At 39.8% G+C, this 21,598-nt stretch overlaps 1 protein-coding gene across 6 annotated transcripts in view; it reads left to right on the top strand.

Moving 5' to 3' along the window:
* kcnma1a (potassium large conductance calcium-activated channel, subfamily M, alpha member 1a) overlaps positions 1 to 21,598 on the top strand; it is a 149,125-nt gene that overhangs the window by 56,948 nt on the left and 70,579 nt on the right. For all 6 annotated transcript variants that reach the window (XM_085369805.1, XM_085369802.1, XM_085369804.1 and 3 more), the window contains exon 3: positions 18,239 to 18,300. In XM_085369805.1, the coding sequence (XP_085225931.1) occupies positions 18,239 to 18,300 (62 nt within the window). The remainder of the gene's footprint in view (positions 1 to 18,238; positions 18,301 to 21,598) is intronic.

Below are 21,598 nucleotides of genomic sequence, written 5' to 3'. Positions count from 1 at the left end.
TTAGTGCAGAGCCCTGCATTCCTGCTTAATTCAAGAGCAGAGAGGTTCCAGTGTTTAAAGCTTTTAGTCACATTTCTACATAAAAATCAGTACACAAAGAAAACATCTCTGCATGTCTTTTCACAGCAGTAATCATATAGTTGTTAAACACAGATTTCAGGTTTTTATGGGGAAATAGTTTGTACAATGTAATAGAATAATTTGTCCCCAGAAGAGTTAAAACTAATATTGTTAACATGATTTTTCTTCAGTCTCTTGCATTTTATTTGAGAAGAGGTCGGCCCTTAGCCCTAGGATTTTGCCCTTCTCCTCTGATACATGTCGACACTTCTGATTTAAATTTGCAATTTATCACATTTAACCATGAGAATCTCACAAACAGACTGTGTGGGTTGAATATGAACCACTTCAGTTGAAAAGTGACAGCAAACTAACTCTGTCTTATTGTCGTTTTCTTCCTGTTTTACCGCCATCTTCACTCACTAAAGCTGACTTGAAGACAGCAACTGACTGAAGAGTGGTCTAAGACCATGTCTTTGATGCATCCATTTCAAAGGCAAAGGTTGCACAGTCACAGTCATTTCGGTCAAATGGTCTCCAACCACTGTTTTCCTTAGTATTTTTTTCGTCTTTAGGAACCAAGGTGTTAATTTAATTTGTCGCCTCCTCACCTGGCAAAGACACACTTGTAATTGACTGCATGCATGAATAATGTAGGGAGATATTTTCTGTTATCATTATTATTATTATTATGATTGTCTGATATGTGCACAGTCATAGTGAATGTGGGGACAAAGTATCCTTCAGGTAGATCAATCTCCGTCCATCCTTCCTCTTGTGCTTATCCAGAGTCACTTATGGACAACCTTATATTAGAACATTGTGTTTAATATGGACAAACTTGCACAGAAGTCCGGTAACACACACCACTCAAGTTCAGATCTGTCAGGCTGTTCCTCTCAATAAGGCCCCTCCATGTCTCAGAAGGCTGTGTGGCAGGTGAGGGTAGGGCCCAAACGCAGAACTCAGAGGCAGCTTTATTCCTGTGATTCAACAACCAAAAAGATACAGAAAACACACCAAAACAAACAAACAAAAGATAAACTAGAAACTTGGACTTTTGGAAATGAAGAGCTCACAACTTGGCATAATGAGGGAACCTGCAACAAACATGAGAACGCACAGCCAATGTGGATGACGTGACAACGAGCAGAGGAAGACTGAGGGCTTAAATGCACAGAGGATGATAAGGGGATGGGAAACACAGCTGAAACTAATCAGACATAATGAGACTGGGAGGAAGCAATACAAACACACTGAACACAGGACTAGAGATTATCAAAATAAATATAAATAAATAAATACATTTAAATACCCACCCGAGCCTGCCGCCTCTCAAGGGCAACTTCAGACTGAGACAAAGCCGGACTCCCCTGGGATCCCTGGGACACACAAAGCCCTCCACCACGATAAGGTAGTGATTCACAGAGAAGTAAACTGGGATTGCCCCTCTGTGAATTCATGTAGTAAAAATCATATGAAAAAAGCAGGTGGGAATAAAACAAACAAACAAAAAAATTTAATAAGCAGACACAGAGGAAGAAAAAAATTACGCAGCAGGTCTAAGCTGTTATCAGTGAAAGCTATCAAACCATATTATGTACCATTTTCTTACATCTATCTAATTATATAGGTATGTTAATTTAAAACTCTATTAAATGTATTAAATTGATGTAATTCTGTTCATACCTGTATTAAAAAGTATGAAAATTTCTCCTCAAAAAGATCAATTAATTAGAAATTACATCCTCTTTTTCCTCCAGTTACGTCAGTTTCTTTGGAAATATTCTTGTTGATAAATTGACTGCAAACCAGAGGCTAGGGAGAGATCTATCACTGGTATACTGAGATGAAGTAATGAAAGCATAAAACTCCCTCTGAAAAAGGGGCCAAAAGGGCAGACTGTCCTAGCCTCTGAAGACTGAATAATGCCTTTGTTTTGTGATCCCTTTTTATTACTTTGCTGCAGCTGCATGCATTTCTCTGGCACATTGCATTCACAGTTATTCCCACAAGTGGCATATCACCGTGGCAACATCTCACATCTCTTATTCACAAGAATGAGCTTTGTGCCCTCCGTCTGTCTCTGTTTTTATTTCTCTCTCTGTCTCTCTCTCACTCCTTACCATCCCTCGGTGCCTCTGTTCTATGTATCCATTTTTTTCAATGGGCTGGAAGGGGCATTTCAAGCAAATTAATAATTATGTGTAATTGCTAAGTGATTTCTGCCTTTTTGCAAATGGGTACATCCTTTGAGTTTATCATTAGAAACTCAAAAAATATTCAGGATGATACAATTAACAGGAGCGCAAATGCTCAGTTGGTAGATTCCATATGCAACACTGAATGTGGGGTTTTTGCTAAAAATAAGCAGGATTGTCTCTGTCCTCTTTAGCCCAGAAGACTCTGTGTCCATAATTTATATTAAAGTCATTCATTTCTCTCAGGTTCGAGTTTTCCATCAATCTCTCTTATATGCACGTGGGCCAAAGAAACAAGGTGATGATTGGTTATGTGTGCGTTCATTTATTTATTTATTGTACTTTTGAGCTGGTATTTGAGGATGCGTGGACAAACTGTGTTCACTGACAGTAGGTTTTAAGTTTTCCTGTGCCAATGTGGCGATTTCCACTGCAGAAACATGTCTGTTTTCAATGCTGTGCTGAATGAGAGCTTGAAGATCACAGCTATTCAATATTAGATTCTTTGGGCTTGTGGCTCAGTTCTAGACATTTCTCTGGATTCTCTGACTCTTTCATTCTTAAATTATTGAACAGTTTACCCACACAGCCTTTCATGGAGCTGTGAAAGCTGGGAACACCTCTCCACTTTTTTTCTGAAAACCCATCTTTCTTTGGGATGCTATTTTTAGCGTCACTTTGTGCGATTGCCAGGCAGTGCATTAAATCTGTGATTTGTTAAGGGAGACAAAACCTTTTTAATTTTTTCCCTAATTTGTGATGATATTTATTTGAAGTATGGCCTCTACAGTGATAACATTCTTAATTTGTTGTTGTTGTTGTTTTGTGTAAGGATATTAAAGAAAGGTACCTTATAAGAAAATGGCACATAATATAGTTTGAGTGTCTTTTCTGTCATTTCTTTCTTCCCCTCTTACTGTTTATGGAAATATATTTTGGTTGTATTTCTTTTTTCTTTTTCTTTTTTTTTCAGATTACAGGACATCAACTCTTTCCTCTTTTCCCTCATCTCCATAATTTTCCTTGTAGCTGCTCTGATCTTCTGCTTGTACTCAGGCTCATACTGAGCCTGCTGGCTTTGAGTTTTAGCTTTAGCCAGTTTGCCTTTGTTAGCTTCTTTAAAATATCTGTGATTAGGCTTGTTGAGATTAATATGCTTGTGCTGTTATTTTGGCAAACTTTGTGTCCTCATTTATGTTGAGGAGCTTCGACACTAAGGACAAGTGTGCATGCAACTGTTTAGCTGAGCTGCTGTATACATGAGGTTGACTGGCCGAACACAGAAAATGTTCGCTGGCCTGTAGATCGGTGCTTGTGTATTTTGAACGTAACGCTGACAGCTCTCCAGGTAGCACACGGCTGACTGTTTCCCTGAGAAGCATGTTGGATAATGAGTATTGTCATGATGCAAATTAATAGTTAATGTAACCAGTGGCCTATGTTCAGAGGTGAAAGGTGAAAGTTGTACCAAGTGAATATTAAGGTATAGTTTGACTTGAAGTGTATTCTTAATGTTGGGGCTGCAAGAGAAACGGCAAAAAGTTAAAAACATTATATACTTTCTAAATTAAATAATTAATGGTATTTCTTTGTTTACTTATGATTATGGGGGGAAAAAAGCTCTCAGTATTTTTAGATAGTTCCTGTGAAAAACTGTATTTAAATTGAAGTTTCTGAAATTGATTTTCGTTTTCTTAGTTGGATTAGCTCTTTTCTGTAGAGAGTAATACTTATCTTAGGAATAAGCACAATTTAACTAGAGTGCAATTAATAAAAATACCCCAAAAGGGAAAGAAATAGAAACCATTAGCAAATTAGCCTTCTGTTCATCCCTCCACATATCTTAAGTGTGTATATAAAAGTGTGAGTAGTACAAAAATTTAACAGTTTCTAATGTTACAAATCTATTTGAAATATTATATGACGTTTTAGGATGTTTTGGCTCTCCAGACACCTCTGTTTGTTAAAACAGCTGCCACCTTTATCCCTCCTGCTGGTGGGTGAAGGTATCAGAAATGTGTTAAGGTCATACATGATGGTTCCAGGCATCCACCCACCTCATTTACTTAGCTGGACAGGTGTATGTAACCCTTGATCTTATGTGGCAGAAAGCAAACATGGGTGGGATAAACTCAGAGACTGCTGCTCTGCACTTTATACCTGCCAGCAAACACAGAATACTAATGCAGCTTTCCCTTCTCTGTGGATCCTAGTCTCATCTTCTTTTTGCTGAGCGTGAGCATTCTGCCTTATCACAACCCGCTACGTTGTTAGCAAGAAAAAGTGGATTTTGTCGCGGATGATAAACTTCCCATTAACCTTCAGGAAATTAAATAAAACCTTTTTTAAATTAGATAAAGATCATGTCACTGTCGCGTTTCTTCTGAGTTGAAACCTATGTACCTGACGGGGGGTTGTTGGTGTCATAAAAAGGTGAATTTAAGAAAAGGAAGAAAAAAAAAAAGGTTATTGAGTATGCATATATCTATATGGTTTTATAATTTGGTTGGTAGTTATTCCATTTGCTTTATAGGAAAGGAACATAAACTTTTAATTCCACATTTGGCAGGAGTTGACTGTCCCTCTGGCAGCGAAATGTGGTATGACATTTTTGGAGGGGGATAAAAAGGTTCTGCTGGATTCTGCATTACACATCAGACACAGTAATTGCTCTGCACGCATTGTAACAGAAATTGGATTGGTGTGATAAAGTTTTGATAATATTAACTGTGACAGGGATAATTTATGCTGTAATTTAAGGTACATAATGGAACTGTGTGGCTGTAAGTGGTGCCTGGACAAGTGTCTAGTGACCTGCATATATTTTGATGAGACCACAGGGAAAAGACTTTTAGTATTCACACAGGGAACTTTATTTCTTGTGATTTGAGAGCGATCTATTCAGTGGTACGATGGGAAATCATACCAGTTATGTAAATGCCACATTAGCTATGAGTGGATACGGGGCACAGTTAGACTCTTAACAATGCTGAAATTAATAATTAAGGGATACCCATACATTTCTGCTCAGAGATTATGCTCAACAAAATCAGTCATTGCACTTTCACCAATTAAGATTCTGGTAACACTACACTACTGATGCATTTTAATTTGTCACACCACCTGCTCTTTTCTGTCAGACTTTATTTTCCTTTTTTCTGCTGTCTATCAAGCTACAGATCTACTGGTAAACTACCTCCATGCAGACAGTAAATCTGGCTTTGAATAGAACATCTGCGAAGGGATGAATTAATAGCAGTGACATGTCACCGCGCTTCTCGACTGCTCCGTACAAAACCAGGGAAAATCCCCTCAGATTTGTGTCTCATTTTCTGGTTATTGTTTGGAAACAAACACCGAAAAAGAAGAGACCCACTCTGTGTCATGTTGTCACTTTGAAAGGATTCCCAGTATGGAAGAAGTCTGAAGTGAGGTCTTGCGGGATATTAAGTGTTTCCTTTTGATTGAAGCTGCAGGGAGTGGGGAAGAAGATGACTTTGACAGGATTCAGTCTGAGGCCAGCAGGGGTGCACGAGTCACCAGAAGTAGAAATCTTATTCAGTGGTGATTCATAAAACTTTACTTGTCTTCATTTTCATGAATGCAACGACCTTAAAAACTAATTTATTACACATTAAATCAGAAGGATTGTAAGTGGTCCAGGATCAAGCCCAGACAAGCGGACTAGTTGATTGATAAGTCTGTACTCCAACTCCCCATTAATCTCACATAGCACATCTTAAATATGAGGTGTGAGCAAAAAGTCCTGAGAACAGGACCATAAGAGTCAAAAGCCAAAAAAAGCAATGACCGCAGTGACTCCAGCTCAGGGGCATGTCCAATAAGGGGTTGAACTTTACTGAGGATTACTGATATACTTGTACTTAATATAAGTATTTCCATGCGGTGCTGCTTTCTTTTACTCCACTACACAGTAGTTTATCCTATTTATTTGAACTTAAATTCTTTTGCTGACAAATTGCAATATTATATCTCAAGCTACAGAGCAATACATACATTAAAATCACCAGCAGCTCCAACATTAGCGAGAGATAAATCAGTAATTATGATCCAATAATATCCTGCATATATGATTCATAAAATAGCCATTCTACATGATAAGTACATTTACTTTAGGTACTTTAAATATATTTTAACTATACAAGCTTTGCACTGTTTAGCTACTTGAGTATGTTGGTAAATGTTTACTTAGGTAAATGCTTCTTTTAGCTTGGTCGCCCCAGCGAGTGGATACTTGTACTTTTTTTCCACATTACAAACAATGATCAAACATAAGAGACTGGTCTGGTTGGTTGTAGGTAGTCACCAACCAGTATCTACTGTAGGGCCGTGTGACTGGGCCCCAAAGAGTGAGGCAGGGAGAATACTTGTCATTATTCTGATCATTCATCAGCTTAGGTACAGTTAATTGCTCCACAGGGGAAGATTTAACGTGAACTATGATGTGTGCCATCTTGAGCCATCTTAGAGCACATCAACAACGCAGGAATTTTTTAAAATATGAGCACAGTCTTCACTCATCACCTGCACCACTTGCCAGATTTGACTAGCTGCAACTTTGTCCTCCCCTTCGCAAAGACATTCTGCTGAAAGCCCTAAAAATAACCGCAGTGTTGATTAAAATGGTCCAGAGGTGCATGAGCTGACGGCATCATACTTGAATTTGGGCTCATTTAAATCAAACAAAGAACTTCCTTATCAAACCTCCCTGCGTTACTAGTATCAGGTCTTCTGTAGCGCACTCAGCCTCCCTGCTTGTGTTGCAATGAGTCAGACTTGCCACCTTAGACATAGTCATGACAACTATTCTTGTTAACCTTGCAATTGTGTGTTAAATTAGTCTGAACGTTTAAGTGCCCTGTTAACATAACGTGTGTAGCCTAAACGGTTATAAGTCTAGCAACAGTGGGGGAGTGTTGTCACTGTGTTGACTCAGAAAAAACTTGGCTGATTAGACAGAAAAGTAACAACTTCAAAGGCTCGGAGGTGTTACTAGAATAGAAAGTGTCGCAGCATCCACCTATCCATCTATGTGTCTGTGCATCTATTGAATGTGCTCTCTCTGTCTATCACCATAATTCACTCCTGAAACAGAAAAACAAGCCTGTTTATGTTTGCAATGATTTCAGAATGAGGCAGATCATTCAATAACCTTTTTATCATGTTATTTAAACGTTCACGTATGTATTTTTTACATTTTTTGCAGGCTGAAGTACTGTATGATGACGAAAAATTGAAAATTCATTGAGGGAAAAAAATTTAATAAGTTTCTTCCACTTTACCTGTCACAATATACCCAGAATAACTACAGTTTCTTGTTGAGTGCTAACATTGTGAAAGCTGCTTTTTTGTACTTGCAATATCTTGTGCTTCAGGTGTACAAACTGAGTTTGTTTCTGGATCGTGTCCTTGCAGTGTTACCCTCCATGCCTGAGGCTCTGGCTTACTCGTGGGCTGTTGCACATTTACGGACACTCGACATTTCCCAGGGGCTCGGGGAGAAGTCTGTGGACCTGTGATACCTAGCAGCAAAAAGCCAAACTTAACCTAAAATATATCAGTTTGTTATGTTTTGTTATTTTTTTTGTAGTGTCAGCTGAACTATGACCTGCCACTCAGTTAGCGCCGCTGTAAGAGCTGAACAGTCACATTTTGCTGAAAATAATATTGCCCTCTAGCTGCCATACGTATGTATGGTTACGATTATGGTAACGCTCACACTGTGAAGCGTTCAGATGGAACCACCTATAGGTTAATGTCGTAGAGTAAGAAAGGATATGATGGCTGATTGAAAAATATCCCCCAACCCCACAAGAACACTGTCAGCACCTCTTTGCAGTCCGGTCACATGCGCTCATCTTCTCTGTGCTGGCATAATCCCAGTAGGGCTCCTACCTTCTGTCTCGTAGACATACTCAAAGGTTGAATGCTTGGTAAGGTTGAACGCATGATACACATGCACCCTCTCACACGCACACATCCACACAGGTGAAGACGTGCAATGACACGTACACGCTGTGGCATTTAAGCTCTTGCTGTGCCTTAGAGGACATGCTCTATTATTCTCCATCTCTCTTCAGCTGCTCTCGCTTGCTCTCATTCTGTCTTTGCCACAAGCCATTTTCTGCCACCTCTTAATGTTCCTTATGTCCCACAGGGGTGAGGAGCTCTCTCTAATATTTTCTCATCCTTCCATCTCCTGTCATAATCACCTCCATCTATTTTCTCTCCTTCTCTCCTTTTCTCTTTTGTCCTTTTGATATTCTCCGAGAACATACAAGGTCATGGTCACTCCCGAAAAGGCTGCGATTAGACATAAGAAGGGTGGGGTGCCCTTCCAGTACCTAGAACATACTGTACAACTCACATAAGCTAATCTTTGTTAGCGGCGTTTAATTTTGCAGTTGTCTGTCTCTCATAGTACACAAGTAACACCTCCCCCAAAAAATCTCTTTTTATGAATTAATGATGCTGTAAAAGCTTTTAGGGAGATTTTTCAGAAAGGTTGTCCTGTGAAATCTGTAACGGATCTCCACGGGCCTCCTCTTCATCTCCCACTGACAGATGCTCATTTTAGGATCTGTCACCCTGTCAGACCTGAAAGGCTTTCCTCCATAACGACCCCCTTCCCACTCTCTCCCCCTGTCAATCACTGTTTCTGTTGCCTAGGTACGACAGTTTGTGGACATCTGTCTCTTAAAGGCCACAAAGGTTGAATGAAACCAATTCCTAGGGTTGTATACTGATTTACAGTGGGGCAAAAAAGTATTTAGTCAGCCACCGATTGTGCAAGTTCCCCCACTTAAAATGATGACAGAGGTCAGTAATTTGCACCAGAGGTACACTTCAACTGTGAGAGACAGAATGTGAAAAAAAAATCCATGAATTCACATGGTAGGATTTGTAAAGAATTTATTCGTAAATTAGGGTGGAAAATAAGTATTTGGTCACCTCAAACAAGGAAAATCTCTGGCTCTCACAGACCTGTAACGTCTTCTGTAAGAAGCTTTTCTGTCCCCCACTCGTTACCTGTATGAATGGCACCTGTTTGAACTCATCATCTGTATAAAAGACACCTGTCCACAGCCTCAAACAGTCAGACTCCAAACTCCGCCATGGCCAAGACCAAAGAGCTTTCGAAGGACACCAGGAAAAGTATTGTAGACCTGCACCAGACTGGGAAGAGTGAATCTACAATAGGCAAGCAGCTTGGTGTGAAAAAATCAACTGTGGGAGCAATCATCAGAAAATGGAAGACATACAAGACCACTGATAATCTCCCTCGATCTGAGGCTCCACGCAAGATCTCATCCCGTGGGGTCAAAATGATCATGAGAACGGTGAGCAAAGATCCCAGAACCACACGGGGGAACCTGGTGAATGACCTGCAGAGAGCTGGGACCAAAGTAACAAAGGTCACCATCAGTAACACACTACAACGGCAGGGAATCAAATCCCGCAGTGCCAGACGTGTTCCGCTGCTGAAGCCAGTGCATGTCCAGGCCCGTCTGAAGTTTGAAAGAGCACACATGGAGGATACAGCAGAGGATTGGGAGAATGTCATGTGGTCAGATGAAACCAAAGTAGAACTTTTTGGTATAAACTCAACTCGTCGTGTTTGGAGGAAGACGAATACTGAGTTGCATCCCAAGAACACCATACCTACTGTGAAGCATGGGGGTGGAAACATCATGCTATGGGGCTGTTTTTCTGCCAAGGGGACAGGACGACTGATCCGTGTTAAGGACAGAATGAATGGGGCCATGTATCGTGAGATTTTGAGCCAAAACCTCCTTCCATCAGTGAGAACTTTGAAGATGAAACGAGGCTGGGTCTTCCAACATGACAATGATCCACAACACACCGCCCGGGCAACAAAGGAGTGGCTCCGTAAGAAGCATTAGAAAGTCCTGGAGTGGCCTAGCCAGTCTCCAGACCTCAACCCCATAGAAAATCTGTGGCGGGAGTTGAAAGTCCGTGTTGCTCGGCGACAGCCCCAAAACATCACTGCTCTCGAGAAGATCTGCATGGAGGAATGGGCCAAAATACCAGCTACTGTGTGTGCAAACCTGGTAAAGACCTATAGTAAACATTTGACCTCTGTTATTGCCAACAAAGGTTATGTTACAAAGTATTGAGTTGTATTTTGTTATTGACCAAATACTTATTTTCCACCCTGATTTACGAATAAATTCTTTACAAATCCTACCATGTGGATTCATGGATTTTTTTTTTCACATTCTGTCTCTCACAGTTGAAGTGTACCTCTGGTGCAAATTACTGACCTCTGTCATCATTTTAGGTGGGGGAACTTGCACAATCGGTGGCTGACTAAATACTTTTTTGCCCCACTGTATGAGAGCGCATTTGTTTTCGGGATTTGAAAACAAAACAAAAAAAACATTGTGGGGGTGAGCAAGTTTATTTAGTCATTTCTTGGTGTTATGTAAGATGAAATAATACACCATATGCTGTCTGAGGAATAGGTAGGATTTCATATTAGAGCATTAGTAGTTAATCCTCAGAATTAGCAGTCAGTAGCTATAAGCATTATTATATAAGCATTTCTGTGTGTTCCAAACCCCTACATGTGCCTCACTGAAACAATTGGGCCAAATAGAAATATAAAAATACCGGAATATTTAGATACAGCTAATACTAATTTTAAACTTTGATTTGTGCGCATTTATTATCAAAATGGTTGACCTGCCTTTATTTGTGCAATCCTTGCAGCTCTAGATGGCTCTAAATCTGTGTGATCGGGTATTGCAAAACATGCCAGCAACAAATTAAGCGTGACTATGCAGAATTTGGAATGCAGAAATCTAACTCTTCTTGTTGTGGCTTGTTGCGGGCTTGCACCTGTTCTGTTGACATCGCCAGAGTTCATTTTAAACAGAGTCAGCGCTCTGAAAGTGTTACATTTCACACCGTGTTTGTATTTTCATGCGTCAAAATCGGGCAGAGTCCCGGCAGTGTCACATTGCCAGCTTTTGCAATGTTAAAATTATTATTTTTTTTATAGCTGAAGACATTATGGCTTTGGCAGCAGGCAAAAGCAATAATGGAAGAAAAAGTAGGAAGTGGGAAGAAAGTATCGTTAAATTCAGGGATGTGAGGAGAGTGAGATGTAGATTCTAATCTGTAATTTCACCACGCACTGCATTGTTTTCAAACTTTCCAGTGATTTATTGGAAATGGGCTGAGTCATCCCCATTTCTCATGCTTTTCTCTAAAATCACAATATTTGAGACTTCTGCAAGGAGTTTTTACAGACCCTACGATGTTATCTGCGTTAGTGGGCGACGTTGTTGCCAGCATTTTGTGTCTCTGTGTAGTGCATTATGTGTTGATTACCATGCAAAGTGCCCTGGTGGTTTACATGCTCTTTTTTTGTGGTCAGCTTGTTGTGATTTGGCGCTATATAAATAAAATTGAACCTCTACTTTTTCTGCTTATTCGTACATTCCCTCACGTCCATTCTGACAGTTCTCCAGACATAAGGTCTTTTTCCAACATTGCTTGTGATAGTGTATGTAACAGAATAAACATGTAAATGCTGAAAATCCAACTTTTTTACTTTTCATGGCTTTAAAAGCAAAGTTTTTTGGTGGATGAATGATAATGATTATTCTTGAAGGACATGTTAATGTCCTCCAACCAAGTCTCTATTCAACTGTTCCCCAGAGACCCCAGAGAACAGCTACTGTGTGACCTTGGATGGTAACACAAATTGAGCTAGCTGTGAGAGCGAGGACGAGATATGAGTGGAAAGAAAGGAGACAGGATTGTGTTGCCTAGCGCAACATTTAGAGCCAGCAGTATTTTCACTACTCGATTCCAACCAGACAATTCAACCTCATAAAACCTCAGATTCTTTTCTTTAAAAAGGAGCTAAGACGTATAACAACTGTTAAAAAGAAACAGATGTACACTAGACAGATGAGAAGTATAAAACATTACCGAGATATTCTAACAGTAGTGGTAGACATTTCATTACAGGGGACTAGATGTAGTTCAGTACTCAACTCCTCCATCTCCTTCCCCAATAGACTTGACTAAAATAAACTCAGTCTACAGTGGATTCAAATAATGGAAGAAAAAAAAAAAAACAGACACACTGATGCACAACTCACTCGAGCTTCAGCTCGTTTGCTGCCTGCTTTTTGTCCTCTGTGCCTCTCTTAATTTAAACTTATACAGTGGAGAAGAGAGTATTATAAAAAAACAAACAGAGCTCCAGCTTTAGAAAAATAAGAACAGTTTTGAAACCGCATTTAATCAGTAAAATGCTTTTGTAGTGAAGGTGGCAATTAGCAATCAGGCCAAGGGAAAGTCTGTTCAGAGGTTAGCTATCAGCAGACTGATCATCAGACAGTGTGAAGTGGACTTTCAGTCCCTTGAAAGCCTAGAAGTAAATTGCTTTAATTCAAGGTTGCCTCAAAAGCAAACCAAAAAAAATTGGACTTTTGGTTTATATTTGGATTTCAGCAACGTGCTGCTAATTGCATTGAGGCTCTTAGGTCTCTTTCCAGTCCGCTGGTCATAATCTGAGCCTTAGAATTTGTTTGGCTCCTGTTGTTAATAATCACGTACTTTCCGAAGCTGCCGGTGTATTCGATAGGAACACGCTGGCGTGAATTGGTATGCTTGTGGCACCTCTGTTCAGTCTCACGGAGCGAATCAGTAGTCTAGGTTGAGTTATGCAGTCTGTGGCTGGAATATAGAGTGCGGCGTTCTGACAGGGGATATCACAATGTGTGCTGATGTATGGGTGTATGCCATCAAAGTTTAATGGAGGTTTCCTTTGCTGACATTCCCTCAGAGAGAGGCTCACACTTCTGCCTCACGGTGACATACGATTCTGTTTCCTAGTGCATCTCAATCTGCATTGACACCATAGACCCGTGACTGATAATGTAGGAGTGGATGTTATGAAAGCAAACACTTGGGATTGATGCAAATGTTTGCTCTGCAGTGCAAACATTGTGACAAGTTGATGAGAAAGGGAAAGCTATAGTGTTGCATCTCTTTTCTGTTTCACTGACAGGTCAATTATTCAGAGAAAATCTGTATAGAATATGAATTAACACATAATGTTCTTTATTGTTTTGAAGTCTGTTGAAAAAATACAAACCATATATTGTATGTGTTTGGGGATTAAAACCATAGAAAAGCAGAAACGCTACACTGGATTGGCCAGAGATTTTCTTGGCTGTGGACCTCTGAAATCCTTTCTGGCTGAGGCATCAATCACACATTTTGGAGCTCTTCTTTCTGGCTAACCCAGCGAGCCAGGCTGGATTAATGAACAAGCTTATCCTGATGCCATACAGTACTGATGGGCATTCTTGACTTCCCAAAGATGTTTCCCACTCATGTAATCTTCGGAAACAAATCAGGATTCCTAGAAACCCTTCATGACACCCTTTATTGTTTCAATTATCTCTAGAAGCTTACTAGCATACATAAATACATGCATGCACACATTTGTATGTACCAGCAGCAGCAAGATACATAGTAGGACTGCCTCTTTTGTCACATGCTGCTATTATGTCTATAGCAAAAGCTTTTAATAAATGAATTAGCATTTCAGCGGCTATGAAAGTCATCTTTAACCCGTGAGAAAAACTTCCCTTAAATGGATGACAAAGTGGATTTCTAATTTAGCAGCTAATGATAGCTAGCTTGGTTAGAGCTTTGTCACCCAAGCCTTGAGACTGGTAGTGCTTTTCCGTAGCAACTGGCAGTAGCTAAGGGATCACTATCTGGTCTCTGGGCTTGTGTAAAGAGGACTTTAGCAATTGATTTCACAGTGGTTTCCAGCAAACACTTTCAAGCAGTTGGGGAGTACTAATTTTTTTCTTTGCAACCAGTGGCTGCTAGATGGTTGTTAACCAGTCTCTTGGCCTGTGTGACTGAGGCCTTAGTAAACTGCATCTGTAAACAGGCATAGGTCAGACTGGCTTTTAAAATATTGTGTCTTAATCAACATGAGTAAAAACTACTTCTGTCAAATTTTAGTTGGTTTGTCCACTGTAAAGAAGACATTCCCACATTCTGGTTATTATAGGCAGAATGTCTTTTTAAAATTAATTTTAGTGAAATCTAAATGTGTGTAGGCATGTTTTTAACCCTTTCTCAGTTTACCATGGAGAAATGCATAACTGTACTCTGTCTTGATCACTTAAAAGAAATATGGTAGAAACAGAGGAGCTTTGATTCACTGACCTCTTGACCTCATACTTGGCCTTAATGTGAAGTGATTTCTCTGTATATTGCCACCCTACATCACCTGCCTTCGGGAGTCCGCTGTCTTCTTGTCACAAAGTGCAGTTACAGGACAGAGGAAGTCATTAGATAGGATCCTTGTTGGGGAAGGAAGTCATGTGTGAAATTTTGGCTCAGTTTTAGGGCGCTTCCGATGGCGAGCTGTGATGGGCTCTTAAAATTCTTTAGACTTACAAATCAGCTCAGTGTGTCAGACTTGCATGTGTGTTTATATGTGTAAGTTAGTGTTATTATGTGTTTACAATTCTGATCGTGTCATTTGAGAGCCGCCGCCTTTAGCCTGCTTGCAGTAAGAGAACCTGAAACCCTAACGCTTTCAAGTTCACACACAAACACATACACCCACACACACAGACACACACATCCACAATTTGTTGCTGCCCTGTTTACACTTGGAGTCTTCTAGTGTGCCTGCTGAAGTGCACCTCGGAAAGCATTTGACAGATTTAGCTTAGCACTTTAAATATAGAAAGGGGTACACCAATGAAAACCTAGACATCATGTCCGAAAGCTGTTCCTCAGACATGATGCTGGCATATTCCAGTTGATAAGAAATGTGACTCACCGATGTCATTTAATCACATGTGAATCACTGAATGTTTACATAAATGGCCCCCCGAAATAATTTTGAGGTATTACAAATGCAGGAGCTATACTTAGTAATCTTTGTACTGCTGCTGAGGTTTCTGATTAAATTTCTTTTTGGAAGTGGAGGAAATGCCCCTTCTGCTATTACTGCTGCTGTTGTTTGTCATTGCATTTTCCTTGATTTGAAGTGGCGGATGCTCAGTTGGTTGCCCTTGGTAGATTATGGTTTTGAGGTCAACAGTTAGCCCTTATAGATGAGAGACACTGAGAGTGAGGAAAAGTGTAGTGTATGGGGTGTGGGGAGGGGTGGGCTGCAAAACACAGTTGAATAACTGGGTCATTTTAAGATGATGACGTTTCTCATCTCTTCAGCTCAGAGCTGGGTATTCACTGTTAACTGCTTTGTTTTCATTTTCTGTGTATTTTCTTGTGTTTTCTTTATTGCTTTAATTCTTTAATGCATTTTACTGAAAAACTGAGATATTATAAGATTAATGACTTAACTCAATTTTCATTCTTGCAGAGCCAGCAAGCAGTGCCCACCAATTTATTTGTTTGTTTTTGTAATTTTGGTTATATCTAGAGCAAAATAGTTGACAAAATAGGGTGTTTTATTAAAGCATGATGATGTTTTGGAAATTATTAGTGATTTGCCATTATATCAATATCCGCGTTATAACGGCCGATAAATGAAAATTTTAAAAAGTGATGAACAGAATGGAGAAACACTCTTTGACCATGTTATGAGTACTTGTGTTACATAGTTTTTCCACCAAAGTGCCCTCTCTAAGCAGCACAACGCACAAACTCTGTAAGTGCTGACAACATATGTGCGTTTAAAATGTCACAAACACAACCAGCTAATCCGCACAGAGTTGGGCAGAGTATCATATTATATAGTATATTATCTTAGTGAGAACTCATGAATAATTACACATAACAAATGGTAGGAGAATCTAATTATGTTTTTTGTGGCTGATATATAATACCAATTATCGGCATCAGAATTGGTCTTAAAAATCCAATATCTGTCAAGGTGTATATGTTACAGGGTATGGCTACTGTAACTGAGAAGTTGGTTATGGTGCCTTTGGTGCCTAGCCAAAGTGCCAGAATCGATGCTTCATATAATGGTAGTCCATCTCGATGGGCACATCAGTATTTTACATGCAGTCTCTGCTATGTTTGAAATGTTGATTTTCCACCATCACAGCCATCAAACTTCCAAAGCGACTGACACTAACTTTCATTCTAGTCACATTTCCTGAGACTTACAGATCCATTCGTGGTTTGTGGAGAACTAACATTGCACTCTCGTAGTATTGTCAGATTTAGAATGTACAGTAGATTAGATTCTCCTGTATTCATTGTATTTCTGTCATTCTCTAAAACTTACAGGTGGATGTGGTATTAGACCAGTAGCCATGCTACTATTATGAAGTGTTGGCATACCAGACCACAGATGATTAGGTGTCTGCTAATGCAACATAAACACCTTGTCTACTATCACCTCCTGAAAGTCTGAACATTGCTTAAGAATCAGTTCTCACAAGTAGTGAGAAAAGATGTCCTGACTATTTATTGTTACAGAAATTACAGAGCATCATTACAGAAATCAATGTCATTTTAATGCATTTTCTTTTACATAAGCAATAGTATTCCAACAAACAGGTTAAAGTATAACATTGATTAGATTCTCTTAAGAAAATACAAAACTTGTGTAAGATTACTCAGTTTGGCTTTGATACTCAACAAGCATCTGCCAAAGACTATCTATGGCCATCTTTTGGGGAAAAACACACAACAAGGCAGCATTAGAATGAGATAATGCACCATAATGGACTACTACCTCTTCTATTTAGAGTAGTGGAGTGCCTTTCATTAAAAAAAAAACCCCAAAATTGCTGACATTATGGTAGCGTTTCAGCTTGAGCTTTCTCTTTGTGTCTTTTATGCGGAACCTCATTGATGTCTTTGGCTTGTTTAGTTATTCCTTCCCTTGACCTCTCTGGGTTCGGAATTGCCATCATCCCCTGTTCAAGCAGGGAGCTATTAAAAATGCAATGAGGAGTGGGTGGGTGGGAGGTGTTTACCTCAGCCACAATGCGCTGGATCAATACAAAGGACCCATCACATGAAAGTTATCAAGCTCCCATCATCAATAATAAATGGGCCAATCAGCAGGGATATTGAGCTTCTATTGTGAGATGGCTGAATGGGAGAAGGGATCATCAGAGAGGAACTATTATACGACGCTACATTGGTCAGCTGTTGCGACGATGATTGTGATGATCACAGTGAGGATGATGATGATTTGAGCCCTGATGTTGCTGCAGGGGGTTATTGTGGCACTTTTTAACTGCTGGTCTGGAACAAGAAGAGACATGCATGTGCTTACAATAAGGTGTTTTCAAGCAGCTTCTGAATTTCTTTTATACTACATTTGAAGAGACGGGAAGAAAATGATACTATTTTCGTGTTTATAAGATCCGTATCCACTTAACTCATTTATAGCAATGCTTTGGGACTCAAATCTTTGCAAGATATAAAAAAACATGAATAACTGCAGGGTTCTGGTATTGATGTTATTAATGGAAGTGATAGATAGTCGCAGTAACATTACAGACCCCAGTCTAGCATAATACATTGTTTCAGTGCAGTAGCTTGGAAGCACATGTCAACACTTGATAGTTGTGGTCCTCTCTAAGTGCTTCCTCTTAACCCCCTAAAACACACACTGTTGTTGCTCTTCTCATCAGCTTGCCTATGTGCACCCTTCCTTTGCTCCCTGTAATTGTGCCGCCTCCTTTTGTACACTGCCTGTGTTCAATACGCGGTATTTGCTGACATGAGAGTTGGCATTCATTATTCAGTGTGTGCTATTTGAAAATGTCTACCCATTCTGCAACCTGCAGGAGGCAAGCCACTATTTAATTACAGATGCTGTAACTAGTGTTGCAAATTGTGTCCAACCCAGATGAGTGCAGTGTTTTGTTTACTGTAAATTGTATTAATGAGCATAGTGGAAGTGCATGAAAGTAATTTCTCTTTCCCTTGTCTTTTTTCTCTCTCCTTAGGTGGTGTTAGTCTTTGCACTCAGCATCGGGGCCCTTGGAATATACTTTATAGACTCCTCAGAGTAAGTGTCAGTCTCATTAGGGTGTAATTTCACTCATGCTCCACCAGCGTTACCGATGACAACTTTAGATTAAATTAAATGAGTACAGTTTTTTGTTACATGCATTTATTTTGGCCTGCGCGCTGTATCTGAATGATGGGCGCACATGTGTGCTTACTCATCTTCACAGAGTGCAATCTCTGAAATGCAAACGCACATATCAACACCCCCACAAGCACTCAAGAAGCAGCGATGCTCACACGTACTGTATGGACACACACGCACATACACACATCTCCATCGGAAGATTTGTCAATGGGAGGCCTGTCAGTTTCCATGGTAACAGAGATAGGCAGATACTGTATGTGTTGGGGAGCTTGTTCTGTGTGCGAGTACGGGTGTGTGGGTATTGTCAGTTTATGTGTATCCCTGGCTGGCAGTCACCCAGAGACAGATTGCAGGCCTGGCATCTCTCCGACATCTATTGCAGCTACTTTCACACCATTCAGTCTAACTGTACCTTTTGAAGGGATAGTTTTCTGGTTCTCTCTAGTAAAAGATATTGTGTTATTAGCTCTGGCAGCACATCCCATAGCCAGACTACACTCGAGATACAAAATTATTGGCTAAAAAAATATAGCAGCTCAAATGGAGAGCCAGAAAACATTTAATCAACCTAATTCTCTTTGTCAGGAGGTGTGATAAAGGGTTCCAGTGTGTATATTATTACTGCTCAACAAAACCTGTAATACGCTGTATGTTTATATGCTGTATCAGAAGTGTTATTTTGAGGGGCGGGGAACATATTTTTGTATCTTCCTAGTTTCCATATGCATCCTTGTAACCATGTAATTGTTTGTTAGAGGTTGATGCTGAAAATCAAGATCAGGAATGCATGACAGTGCCCTAAAAAAACACACAGTGACTTTGACAGCACTTACTTTTATGCATTAGTGATTAACCAAAATAAATCTGCAGTGGCTGCGGGTAAGGGAATGTTGACTGTAGTGTTATCCTAACTTACTGATCATACAGGGAAGAAACCGGGTGCAACTATTTCACCATATTTATTTCTTGCAGTAATGCCTTGCTTCTGTAGTTTATTTTTGCTTTATTACTGGTGTTAACTGTGAAATTGTGTCTTGAGGGAACCGAGTCTGAAACAGGAATAGAGATGCAAATTTCTCAAAAGAAGTAAATCTGAAATGCAATCCAACTTATTCAGTCTTATCTCTTAGCATCAGATGAAAATTATTCATGGGCTGAATCCACTCAGTCATTTGCACCTCAGGATAAAAACCTTTACTTCTTCCTCCACATCTTTTCATATATATTCTGTGTTCCCCCCACCCCAACCCCAGGATTCTTTCTAATCAACGTTTTTGGAATTATTATTATGATTCATTTATTTGGACAAAAAAAGGGGGATTCAAGATACAGTTTTACAAGTAAAAATCCTTGCTGGATGATTAAAAAATAAAATAAAAAATAACAATCACAGGCACCTGGTTGGCATTCATCACATGATACTTGAAAGTGAAATGTGGTCTCAAAAGTCCTTTGGCAGCTGAGCCATGCTGTTACATAACACTCATGCAAAAATGATCATATTTGGAGACAATATGTGTAGCATATTGCATCACACATCCATATAACTGATATAACTGTGTAGTCTGCACACACATTGGTGTACATTCATCATGTACACCAGTTTCAACCCTTAATGTAAATTAAGGGATAAATTAATCAGGCACTAATCGGGTTAAACTAATCAGGTTAAACTAAACGTGGAAGTAACTCGTTGCATGATCTGTTGAAGTTAAAACTTAGCACAAGGACTGGTAATTTAAGTAAGTTTGAACAAGTTGTTGGCTGCTTATCTCCTGGGATTTTCCCGCACAACCATCTCTAGGGTTTGCAGAGAATTTTCCAAAAGGGGAAAATATCCACCGAGTGCCAGTTATCTGGGTGAAAATGTTGTCTGGTCCGATTTCTGCTGTGACATTCACATGTAGGATCTTAAAACAAAATGACAGCATCCGTCCATCCTGCCTGTATCAGTTCCTTGGCACACTTTGAACTCCTGAGTACCAATTGAGTAACGCTTGAAACCACAGCCTGCCTGAGTATTGTTGCTGTCCATATTTATTTCTTTATGACCACAGTGTTACCCAAGTTCTAGCGGAATAACATGCCAAGCTTAACCAATCTTAAAACTGGTTTCATGAACGTCACAGTGAGTTCACTGTACTCAAATAGCCTAAACCGTCACCAGATCTCAAACCAACAGAGCACCTTTAGGATGTAGCGGAACAGGAAATGTGCAGCCAACAAATCTGCAGCAACTGTGTGATGATATGATGTCAAACCAAAATCTCTAAGAAATGTTTCCAGGATCATGTTGAATCTGTGCCACAGAGAATTAGGGCAGTTCTGAAGGCTAATGGGGGTCCAATCCCCTATTAGTAAATTATAAATAATAAAGTGACTGGTAGGTGTAAGGTTTGGATACTACACTCAATTATACTTATCACATAGTAATAAAGTATAGGTTATACTCAGTGTGCTTAATGTCTGAACACCAAACTTATAGGGTTAAAAAAGAATGTATAGCTGTAGCTTTCTTTAGACTATTTCACCTTTGAATGTCATAATGCAAACTTTAAGTGTATTTCTTTGTGACTCAACTTCTGAGAGGCACTGACCTGATGTCTCTATGCTCGCACTAACCTGAGGCTTTCTCCACCCTTACTGTCGTCATTAGCTCAAGCTTGTCATTTATCACGTGTGTACTTCCACTCAGGGAGGGGGGCTACTAATCAACCCCAGGGAGCTCCACTTGACGCTTTAGCATTTCACATCGTAAATAGGACCAGCCTTGTGTTATGGCCATACTTTCACTACAGCAGCTGAAGCCTCTTGCGTGCTCTGCGCCATTTGTTACATGTCAGCTGACCACATCCTAATTCTCTGTCAACTGTCTTCTAAGAAAGACATCTTTGTCTCGGCACCAATCTGCTCTAACATCTAATTGCAAACAATATCTGAAAGTTGCAGCTGCTGACCTCAAAATAATCCAAGGCGTGTATCGTGCTGGCCATTGTGCAAATTACACGTTGCATCTACGCTACCTGTCACTTGCACCTGTCGCAAGCTTTACATTTTACTCCCCGTTTTTGGCTATGATTAGCCCACGCAGTCCAACAAGCTTCTACACAAGGGCACAGTTGTGGACACACATTCTTTCTCTCATTATCACCCTTTGTTTTATGTTACACACGCATGTATGTCGGATATAAAAAAAAAAATTCATACATTG

Source organism: Diplotaxodon limnothrissa, linkage group LG13, assembly GCF_057381915.1.
Source record: "Diplotaxodon limnothrissa isolate DT_005_m linkage group LG13, D_limnothrissa_male_GT1.1, whole genome shotgun sequence".
Taxonomy (NCBI): domain Eukaryota; kingdom Metazoa; phylum Chordata; class Actinopteri; order Cichliformes; family Cichlidae; genus Diplotaxodon; species Diplotaxodon limnothrissa.
This window is presented reverse-complemented; position numbering and strand designations above follow the sequence as displayed.